The 11,762-nt window shown below is 44.5% G+C and overlaps 1 protein-coding gene and 1 long non-coding RNA gene across 7 annotated transcripts in view; one reads left to right on the forward strand and one right to left on the reverse strand.

Annotated features, from left to right (window-relative positions):
* Positions 1-4,785, forward strand: part of LOC142765467 (uncharacterized) — a 93,765-nt gene extending 88,980 nt beyond the window's left edge. Inside the window, exon 2 of the long non-coding RNA XR_012884269.1 lies at positions 3,734-4,785. This is a non-coding gene — a long non-coding RNA (uncharacterized LOC142765467). The remainder of the gene's footprint in view (positions 1-3,733) is intronic.
* Positions 1-11,762, reverse strand: part of LOC119186173 (uncharacterized) — a 43,786-nt gene that overhangs the window by 9,260 nt on the left and 22,764 nt on the right. For 2 of the 6 annotated variants that reach the window (XR_012884267.1, XM_075866509.1), the window contains 2 exons: positions 11,305-11,349; positions 5,382-5,613 (listed from right to left, as the gene is read on the reverse strand). Coding sequence is in view for 2 of the 6 variants with exons in the window: in XM_075866509.1 (XP_075722624.1) it covers positions 11,343-11,349 (7 nt within the window). In the remaining 4 variants the exon portion in view is untranslated. Of the gene's footprint in view, positions 1-1,060; positions 1,199-5,381; positions 5,614-11,244; positions 11,350-11,762 lie in introns of those variants that run through there. The other 4 variants (XR_012884266.1, XM_075866508.1, XR_012884265.1 and 1 more) reach the window with 3 other exon arrangements.

The following is an 11,762-nucleotide window of genomic DNA, read 5'->3' on the forward strand; positions in this document are numbered from 1 at the left end:
TCATGTTTGAACGTGTCATTTACCTATGTCGGCTGTACGCGACACATAATACCGAATTTTGTACAGGTACAGCTAGCGAAACGGCCGCGAGCGCATCATGAGCGTGGCATGTAGTCTTGTTGTTACATGACTCGCATCTCATGTCTATCATGTTTGTTCACCGGTATCATACCTTCATCATTCATTGACATATTGTAATACGAAATTTGGTATATGTGACGCAAGCGAAATGGCCACAAGTGCATCATAAGCGTGGTATATAGTCATGTTGTTACATGACACGCATGTCATAATTTTCATGTTAGGGTCTGTCGCTTGTGTTCGACATGCAATCATGTGATACCATACCAATTTTGCAACATGCCATGTGAACGAAACCACCGCATGATCTGCAGGACCATGAAATGTAAATCATGGCATTCATGACATACATGTCTTGATTATCATGTTATAACAAGTCGCATATGTTCTTCAAACAGTCATGTTATGCCATACTAAGTTTTATATCGATACCATTACCGAAATGGCCACGAGTTCTAAAAGTCGTAGGTGGCTAGATATATAAACAGATAGATAGATAGATTATGCTCAACGTCACCGAAGTTCACTAAGAAATCTTTCTCATTCAAAACTTTTGTGTTTTTACACGGGACCTTACCGTGTTCTGCGTCTTGTAACACCTGTAACCTATGAAATCAGTCTCATCTATGCATGATCACCAACTGTGCGGTCCAGTGATACTGCCCACGCCTCGTGGATCAAGCCCTACAAGAGTGCGTCAGATGACTGTGCCTCCGCCGCCGGGTGTCATGTTACTTACCAGTGGCATAGAGATGAAGAAGAAAAGAAGATAGACTGGCGTGATGTAATGTGTATCACTGGCGCTACTCGCCTAACCGTCTTTAAATACATCTGTACGTGCTATTCCGATCGGAATCCTTCTCGTAACAATATATACGGATGGACGCATACATACTACACAATGTGTTAAGCACTTCATGTGCTTCCTATTGGCTAAAAATAATAAGAAAATATAAGATTGAAACAAGCATATTCTCACATTGTGGCAGTCGCAATGCATCTGTTGCTTCGAGATAAAGTAGAGATATACAGGCCATTATGACAGACAGCGTATGTATAGAAGAAGCCATTCCACCCTAAATGTTTTAATACAAGTCCTAGCAATGTGTAATCATGAGCGCTTTCTATATAATTTCGGTTGTCATAGCATGCAGCAATACAGGAGATTTATTAATGCCGAGGAACTCATTGTTGCGCACTCGCTTTGACGACAAAAGCTTCCGCAACAGATTGTTAAAGGGCAAACGTTCGCGTTCGTTGCGGTTATCGACTGAAGAGTGTGCATTATTAGAGTATGTGGTCGCATAAAGATAGCTCATATATGACTACGAAGTGTCCCTGCAAGAGAAAACATGTAGAAGCGAGAGAAGAGGAAGGAGAAGGATGAGGACGCTGCTTCTGCAATTTTCGTGTTCTTTTATGTCTGCGTTCTAAATAAACTATTCTTGAACTAATACAAACACTTTCTCGCTGATATTTTTGCGTTCTGAAGATGGCATTGTGCAATGCTTCTGTCATGTGGGGTGTGTCGACGAGGTTTTCATATGATCGCGTACTTGAGATGCGGCATTTGGGGCATTTCAATAGCTTATTGTAATGTCATATGCTCAGCGTGCTTGGAGAGAACGTCGTGGTGGGGCGATGCTCGCTTCGGCATCCTGAATTGTTATTAACTTGATGGAGTTGTGAAACACCTGAACTTTGAGAAGCTGCGCGCATGTCCGTTCTCGCCGGACGCGTCAAGAAGGGCAATCAGCGTCGTAACAATTCGGGTTCACATACAGCCTTCATTGCCCCAGGCAACACAGTGAGCTTCATTAAAATGTTGCTTTCCCACACACATGTGCGTTCGTTAACTACAGGCACCATAAAATAGGAAAATACAATGTTGTTCTTCACACGGGTCAAATACAAAGGGTCCAGTGTGGTGTCCAACGTGACAACGTAGCTACTGAAACATGGCACTAACACACACTTGGCAGAGAAGGCACGAGAGACCACATTCTAGAATATAACATAGTTCTAGTCATCATGGTATTTCTATACGGGCACCAGAAAAACAGGCGTTCAGAGAAAGTTACACAGTTCGGCGATCAACTGTTGCTCTACACTACCGATAAATGGAATTCCCAGAACAAGCGTGTATCGCACAATAGCAGCAGGTCTCTGGGAAAAGTTTAGCTGCAGAAGAAAATATTAGCTGTACAAACTCCCGCAGGACACAACGAGAGAGAACGAGTCACCACTCAAAGCAGGGAATGTCACTACAAGGCTCAAAAGAAACACCTTAGGCCAAAGAGTACTTAAAAAATTAATCCCACAAATAGTCATGCCCATACCTAGATTGGTCATTGTATCTAGAAGGACCATGGTAATTGCGCCTCATTCGAAGCGGTCGTTTCTGTGACTGTAGGTTGTGTCACTCGACGCCTTACCATCCACAAGCGAAGGGGCCTACAGAGTGCACCAAGTACGACGTTATCAACATGTGGTCTACGTTTGTCTTATCCAAACATACAAACTCGATGCCGTACTACTTTTCATTTGGTACCCATTCATTACAGTGAAGCACGAGACTACATGCTATAGCCCACTTCTTACTTTAAACAGGAGCCCCCCCCCCCCCCCCCGGGGGGCACACAATCGACAGTGTTCTCTTTTCCTATGATCAAAAAAAAAGAAATGTCACAGTCGCTTAAACTATCTGTGTTGTTGAAGAGGCGCATCATAGGACTGCATTACGCACCTTCGCATGTTAAGACAGAGCGAAAGCTCGCTACCCGTTCGCCACCTATACCAGAAACCTATCGAGCAGGTGATTTATTCTGGCTTTGAAGTCCTACAAGAGAACGCGGCTTATGCCAAAAGCCACTTATGATGGAGCATTTGTATTATCGCAGGAGTCACATATGGCACATACTCCACAGTACGTCTTACGGCGAGTGATAGACCAACTGCCAAAACCGAAGCTGTTCATGTCACCCGCTTAAAATTGTTCAGGCTGAGACACGTAGACAGACTGGCCTGCGGCCTTCGTCTGCAGGGAGAGGAATGTTGCGGCTAATGTCAAAATAAACAAATGCCGGTGCAGGTGCTTCCTCCCCAAAGCAGCTAGAAGAAAGAAGACGACTCTGATAGATCCAACCAAGGTATTGCGGGAGTAAACAGTGGTGTGTATCTCGCCAGTTAGAGGCCACCTATACCAGATTGTGCTGTACAGTTTCACAACTAAATTATTACCTTAACACAGCTCGACTCAAGGCTTCACCGCAGTGCATTTTTTGCAACAAAGTTGAAATAATTGAACATTTTTTTTATTCCGTCGTCGTTGCTCTTATCAAAGAAAAAAAATTTTTAGTAGCCCCGTTACTGAAGTTAGGAATACGAGCAAAAGTACCAGTACTTTTAATTCTTGGCTGCACTTCATTGGGTTACTGCCACAGGTATATATGCTCCACTGTGTTTGACTACATAAATGCAACTAAAAGATTACCGGGCTAGTGAACCCTAACCGTTTCAGATCTTTAGTTTATATTTCGTAGCTATGTCTGTCAGGAACAAGAGATGGTTTGACCGCTTGCTCAGCAACCATCTTTGTTTCTTGGCAGTATTATCTCAACTAATTTTTCAAATTGCCTTTTTTTCATTTTAGTTTCAATGAAGTATCCTGCGGCCAGGTTCTTGGTCCAACCCCCTCTGTGGGTGAGGGCCATTCATCTGAAGTTATTAGCATCAGCATCAAGATCAACCTGTTGACCTCTCCTGCACTCACCTCCACCACCTAACAAACACCTAACAAACAGCCAGTGCACGTGCTTGCTCCCAGAGACAGCAAAAAAGAAGACGAGGGCGCTAATAGATAAAACATGTCGGCAACTCCTGCGCTCACCACTGCAACCTAACAAACGGCCTCCTCAATCGTATACGTCCTCCGATGCACGTGCTTGCTGCCCGAGGGAGCTAAAAGGAAGAATACGATGCTGATAGACCTAACCTTTAAGCCGCTGCTGCGCACATCTTCACGGCCTAATAAACGGCCTCATCAATCGTATACGTCCTCGTGCACGTGCTTGGTCGCCGAGGCAGTGAAAAGGAGGACGAATAACCTGAGAGATCCAACCTGTCATCTGCTCCTGCGCTTGCCTTTGCGACCTAATAAACGGCCTCTTTAATCGTATGCGTCCTCCTTTGCGTGCTTGCTCCTCGAGTCTGTAAAAAGAAGGACGATTATCCTGATAGATCTAACCTGTCATCCGCTCCTGCGCTAGCCTTCGCGACCTAATAAACGGCCTCTTCAATTGTGTACGTCCTCCTGCGCATGCTTGTTCCTCAAGTCTGTAAAAAGGAGGACGATTATCCTGATAGATCCAACATGTCATGCGCTCCTGCGCTCGCCTTCACGGCCTAATAAATGGCTTATGCAATCGTATACGTCCTGCCCTTCACGCGTAACAATAATATCAGAAAGTTCTAAACTTAAATAACCTTCTCTTGTTATGGAACCTTCTGCATGGTACCTTAAAATATTTACGTTGCGAAATTCAGTAATCAATACGGTATCACTACCGTGTGGGTACACAATGGGCGCAGTAAATTGCGAAAAGCAGAGGGGAATGAGCTGAATCTTGGCCGTAAGGTCACATTGCTGTGAAAGCAGTGATATTAGTATTCGTTCTCGGGGCTCATAAACATCTTCAAATTGTAGTGCGTTGTATTTTTTCTGGAGTGTGGCCTGGTGCACACGGAAGAGATTGCGGCTGGTGTTGTCTCCAATCAATCTTCTTTCCTGGTAGCCATTTTAACCTCGATTATGGGAGAGCCAGCTGTTCTTTTCTGCCCGAAGCAAAATGCACCTCGCTGTCTAATTACTATGCCGCAAAGACGACATAAAATTTATATAGTTCCATGACGCTACTGGGCCACCAGTGTGATACTCAAAGAGGGCTTGGTTTGCCCTAGGAACTGTGCACCTGATATGACATTTGCGTAAAATTTATAAATAAGCTTACGTGATTCACATAACTGAAATTCACGCAGCAATAAATAAAAACAAATTTTGGACACGCCTACAATCTTTTTATGTACTGATCTTGATATTTGCAGGAAATTTGCATTTCGTGCATGCTATTTTCATCAAGTTCATTTATTTGCATCATCGTACAACTTGAGCGTCAACCGGTGCCTGTTTTGGCAGCCTTAGTAATGAAAAGCCGTGAAGAAGAAACTACCACAATGTTTATCATTTTCCACTAAAAGATAGATCGGTTTGGAGAAATGCAGTTAAAGAAATGAATGTTGAACTGGTTACTGTCAATCATTTTATTACTACATATATTTCAGCGGCAAACAAATGAAGGCCGGACTACCGCGCTGCGTCAACCACTATGCATGTATTCTCACATAACTGCCTTGAGTTGAATGCGGTGCAGTTGAATATCTCTCCATTTCTTTGACACCTATTTGTACGTCTGTTGTAGTAATATAGACTTGAGAACCTCCTTCCAAAATATAAACGGTGATCGCAGTAGCAGGCTGCAAATTTTTAAGGCATTATCACGATAAGTAATGTGAAAATAACAAGATATTTGTAAATGACAAAATTATTACAACAAATCAATAGAAAAAAATCACGACAGATGAAATGCATTGTTTGGATTTATGTACTGTAAATACATAAGTGAGGAGTTGCTAAGACACATTTCTGGTGATGTCTCTTAGGCAATGCTAGATCAAAAAATTGACAGAAACTTAGGAATTCTGGTCATCTGGAAGGCATACTTGGTATGTAGATTACCGTAGCACATGCAGAATGGACCATGTCTTGACGTAATGCCAATACTCACGTTTGACCACAGACAATATTTTTATGCAAATGAAGCGCATGCTCAAGGGAACCGATGAGTAGATCATACGTAGTGGTCGTTAACGTATTCCTGCAGAGAGGTCTGAAGTGCACTATTGTTTGATTACTACAGGACTGCATATTGGTTCCTAATTATTTTACGTTATTCTAATTTGGCTGCACCCACGAACGCATTTCAATACTACGCGTGGCCGGCCATGCCAAAGTTTTTCGAAACATATCAGTTGTTTCACACTTTCATCTTGAGATAACCCAGAAGGCAGTTTCAGCCTTGTTCGTTCTAGGTGTTACACGAGCAGAACAAATTACGGTGGATCATTTCGCAATACCGCTGCATCTCAGTGACATGCACATTGCCTGCCCCACCCCCTCCTTCTACTTCGCCGGCCCCCGCCATCGAACAAAAGGACGCAGTGATAGCCGCACTCACTGCAGTGGTCCATGCAATGCTCGTGATGCTGCCGGCAGACTCTCAGGTGCTTGAATTATGTTCCTCAGCTCTTTCCGTACTTTAGCTCATTGTGCTAGGAAGTTAGCAAGCCAGTTGAGACCTCACCGACGCCAACAGGACTCCGACCCGTGAGTTCATAACGTTTCTATTTTTTGTCTGCCTTGGCTACGTGCTGAGGCAAGAACTTCGCGTGCTCCCGCTTTTGTAGAGTGCCATTCCGGCCCGTTATGCTGATTTTTCTGCGAATATTGTCCCTGGCCTCCTCAACTGCTTTCCTTTCAGCGGCGCTCGGTGCGCGGTGACTCAACTTTACATAGGTACATTGGGCCCCTCTCATTCTTTTTGTTTTCCGCTCTCTGTTCTCTTCGCATATATTGCACTCCTCAAACCTCTACCTCTGTGCATTACTTCTGATGTGTGCTCTCTTGCGAGAGGCATTTGCGGGGTGCACTTTCCCTTTCATAGCTCAATGCAAAACCAAATACATGCTTCTCAGCATGCATTTAGATAGAATTACATAGCAGCAGTCAAAATAGCGACCTGAAGTGCCTTACGCGATCCGTTTCGGCACGCGAAAGGTTACAGCGCTTTTATATAGCTTGCAAATGTTTTGTCCTGCCTGTTGTACAGCGATATAGAATTGTAGCCTAGTAAGGGTAACAACGATAAGGAAATACCACATCCAAGACAGATGTATTATTTGTTTTTAGAGCCAAAGATTTACAAGGTCAGGAGAAACGAATATCTGTTTTTTAGCGGTGTCATGAGTGGTCTCCATTGGCTATGTTATCAGCTACGTCGTTCCCGAGCAGAAATCCGGAGTGCTTGAGTCTGAACATTTCGAATTATCCATGGACTTGTTTTAGTTGCGTTAGTTAACGTAGGCAGGTTTGACGAAGTAATCCAAAGAAAGCAACCCTGTAAAGTTGAAACATAGCGGCTGTGGATATTCCTCAACTCTTTGCAGCGAAGAACTTCAACAAATGTCAGATGAGTGTCAACTGCTTTTTCATGTATGATACATTAAAGCTCCATGAGAGGTCACTGTCAAATATAACACCTAGCCACTTGTACGATCGGACGTAAGGTATCCTTTCGCCATTTATCTGGACGCTGTAGCTCTCTATTGGTTCGCACGTAAATGCCACAAGCACACATTTCCACGGAGAAATTTTCAAACATTCTTTACGGGGGTAAATAGCAGCTTGATAGTAGGCTCTATCAATTCGCGCTCGCAGCTGTAGGTGCGTCACTGCAGCCGTCCACACGGAGATGTCGTCTGTACGTACATTGACAATCTAACAGTACTTCGCAGATGTTCATGGTGATTGATTAGCGCCTAGTTGAATAGTGCAGGGTTAAGAATAGCCCCGTGGAGAACACCATGGGGACTGTGATTTAGCGAAGTGTCGCCGCCCTCGGTTCTCACAAAAAAAGTCACAGCTTTGCCGCAAGGCGAAGCAATGAACGTGATAGTTACAAATTTGAGGGTGATGCACAGAATGGTAAGCAGATCGAAACGTGCCCCGAGTTTCTCGCACACAGATCATGCACTAAACATACTCACAGGTACAGATGACCACAAATAAGCATCGCAGTTGTCACTTCGCTTTGTCGGCGAAGCGCGCTCTTCGTGAAAACGGAGACTGTGCAATGATTGCGGTGACCACTGCGTGCCCGGTAAGTGGGGTGGTAGTGATTAGAATGAAGAGGAAAAAGGCACCTAATTTCTGTCTGCCTTCAGGCGACACGGCGCAGTGCCTTATAGGGGTGGGGGGAAGGAGGGATAAAAAGAATAGAAGGAAAGTAGAAGCAGAAGAAGACAGCCAACGAGAGGAAAAAGGAAGGAGATAGGAAAGTGGGGATCCGGTCGAAGCAGTCCAAGGGCGGGGTGCCACAATGCGAGAGCTACACGGCGTCAGGAGACCGCGGAGGGCGAACCAGTCGGCGGGAGCTACGCTGAAGTCGGAGATCGCGAGGGCACAACCGTCCAGCTTGAAATCCTGCGAGCGAATCCCCGGTAAGTACAACAGAATCATTCCAAAAAAAATCGAAAGCCATCCAGGACGCAACATCCTCCCCACCACCACACAAGTGCGGGCGAGTGAGCTCCACCCCCTCCTCTCCAAGGGGCAAAGTACGCGTGGGAGATGAAAGCGTGCGCCGCCGCGTCGTGACAGTGTGGTGACGCACGCTCATTACGCTATCTTGGTGGTAATACTGAAAACACGATAGCCCCCTTTCCGCCGAGATGCCTATCGTTATCGGTAAGTGGCAGATATAAATATCTTGTCGTTTGAACGTTGAACGACGTGCTCTCCGTGGCTCAGTGCTCAACGCGCACAGTTTTCATGTTTCCAAGGTCTCACCTTCAATTCTGCGCACCGGAGTCTTTTTCTGGCTTATTTTTTGTTGTTGTGTCCATGCATATAGATCCGTATGCATATATCGTGATTGAAAGTGACACCAACGTCGACGTTGACGCCGATGCCGGTTGCAAAATCCAGCCAAGAGTGTCCATATAACTATTGTTGCAATAAAAGAACCGCTCACAGAGATAACTTCACAGCCACTAAAACATGCACCTGGCCACTCCTGCCTTTTTGAAAGTGACGATGATAGCTTCGTGCGTTATACGCCTTTTTCGCATTGAGTAATGAAGAATCTCAGAGCCGCTTACGATTCTTGTTGTGTTCTATGTAGGCGGTCTGGTCGACGATGCTATGAAATAGTGATCAAGCACGGCATATTCCGTCATAGTGCCTGGGTAGACGTTGTGTTGCTCCAGGTACCTTTCTAGGTATCCTAGTATCATCCCCTCCAGTACTTTGCCCATGCAACTAGCCAGTGCAGTTTCCTGGTACGACGTGGGAACCATTGGTGACTTTCCAGGCTTGAGTAATGAAACTAGACGACAGGTCTTCCACTTAACTGGGTGGTACCCTATCGCGACGATTCATTGTATATACCGAGAACGGCTGCTCTCCCACGCTCACCTTTCTGGTGCAGTGCTCTCTACGAAATTCTATAGGGCTTGGGTGCTCATGTTGGTGTACAAAAAGTCAGTGGTGCTTTAAGCTCATGAATTGAAAAGCATAGGTAGATATGGCTATTACGCAATTGCGGACCACCACGTTACGGCCTGAAGCTATTCTGATCTGTGAGCTGACCAGTATTTTGGCACAAAACTCTTCCTTCACGTCGACCTCCAATCACTGTTGAGATAAGGCTAGAGACCCAATGAAGACCGCTGGACGCAACGTGTCGGGAGCCCTCTTACTCTCATACGTAAAATAAAGAGTTGCAGCGGTGTAACAACGTGCAAAAGGCCGCCCAATGTTGTTACTCCAACTTCTTTACGCCGTGTTGCATCTCCTTCTGTAGGCTTTTAGTGGTCCGTAAATCATCGATTACTTTCGTGCTGCGGTACCAGCGTTCCGCACGTTGTCAGACAGCCCGAAGTCGTCCAAATTTTATACAAAATTTGTTGCTTTTTTTGAATAGCATGGAAGGGTGCACACCATCTCTTGCATGGTGCACTTGATCGCCTCTCTTAAGTGAATTGAGTTGCCTTTGCATAGTTGTTTTGTAAGAAATTGAAACTTACTCTGGTTCACTACTTGAATAGTGCCACGTACATCACTAGGTGATAATCCTCTTATCTTCCCATAAGTGAGAATGTGGTCTTTCCGATGTGTTTTCATGTCCGCAGACCATCTGGCACATATCATTAGAGTTCGAGATACAGAAGCCAAGTCGACGCAGCTGCTGCATGAAGGGCCACGTAAAAACGTGGGACTGCCACCATTTTACAAGCACAGCTTATTTTCATAAGAAGACGTTACCACACTTCTGCCTTTTGTGCAGATCTTCGGGCTCACCCATGGCGTATTGTGGGCGTTGAAGTTCTGAAACATAACCCATGGGACAGCAGTGGTTTTCAGTATTTTGTGGTCAAATTTACTATATGTAGACAGGCAGTCGCTGACAATGGGGGCTATAAGCTTCTTTTTTCTACACTGTTATGCTTACGTTTTGCTTATCGTTGTCAGGTGGTACAGGCTGAAGAACGTGTCAGGTGATGGCGAATAAACAGCAGGAACCTACTTCGGCGTCAAGCACGGCCCCCACGAGAACTGCCTTTAAGCGAACACTCACTCCGCTGAATTTTTCTCAGCGACGACCTCACTCTGCCGCTGAACGGAGTCGACAGCCTACGTGGGCTGAATAGTTAAGCGCTCTCTGTGCATCTTGAGAATACTACGCCAAACTAGATCAAAGAGGCATGACTAAAGGCAAGGAGAAACGTTTTAGCAAATGATGTACTGTACATGAATGCGCTGAACATACATCAAAAACTGACGCAGCTGGGCACCTTCCAAGCCAAATATATCAAAATGCACTTCTACGCGTACCAGTCAATGAAGTAAAATGTTTTGTCCGCAACACACCTTATTTCTATGGTTACGATTATAATGCGTCATTAGAGCAAGTGATGTGGCGTTCGATAATTGCGTAGCTTTGGTCTCCACTTCTGTAGATATTTTATTAATATATTTATTTGAATACTGTGTCTAAACAAAATCAGTAATCCTGGCACTCTTACCTAATGGACTGAACGTGCAGTACACAAGCGTCGATGTGGCTTGTGCCCAATAAAATATATTGGAACCAACTCCAGACGCACAGGTTTAACCAATATATTGGTCCGCCCAAATATAGTGCAGAATATGAACAATCATGTTACTTGATAATTTATGTCAACACCCGAAGGAAATAAAATAATGTACTATTATTAGGGAAAAAACTAGGACATAGGGCGCGCATTCCGAACAGGGGAGAAGCATACCGTGCCCAAGTCACGTTGTTCAGGACTAAAAATAAAGTTCTTCTATTCTTTCATCCATACCTGTTCGATACTGGCACTGATTATGATATCGTTGTCGGTCACAAACTGGAAAAGAGGAAATATGGTAAAGATTTTAAGCACCTCTTTTAAACATTCAGCTCAAGTTTTTTAAAGCCACACTGAATTGAGCTCCAGCATTCTCGTATACATAGATTGACTAGAAGTATGCACATGCCGAAAGAATACATTGTATGATGGCCTATCGCAAAAGTGCGCGTTCGTCTGAAATAACACGGCCCTAGACAAAACCCGCTGTTATACAATGGTGAATGTAAATTTCTCTTTTGTTCATATGGTGGTTTTGGGACGTTAGACCATACGGATCAATCAATAAATTACTTTTCTCGATTGGGCACTTTGTTCTGTTTGTATTTAGGTTCACCGCTTGTGCCTTCGGTTTAAAAACTCTTCAACAAGAGGCTAGCCACTGTACAGCAACATCAACAAAGTCTATATGC

This window comes from Rhipicephalus microplus, chromosome 6 (assembly GCF_043290135.1).
Source record: "Rhipicephalus microplus isolate Deutch F79 chromosome 6, USDA_Rmic, whole genome shotgun sequence".
NCBI classification, from domain to species: Eukaryota; Metazoa; Arthropoda; class Arachnida; order Ixodida; family Ixodidae; genus Rhipicephalus; species Rhipicephalus microplus.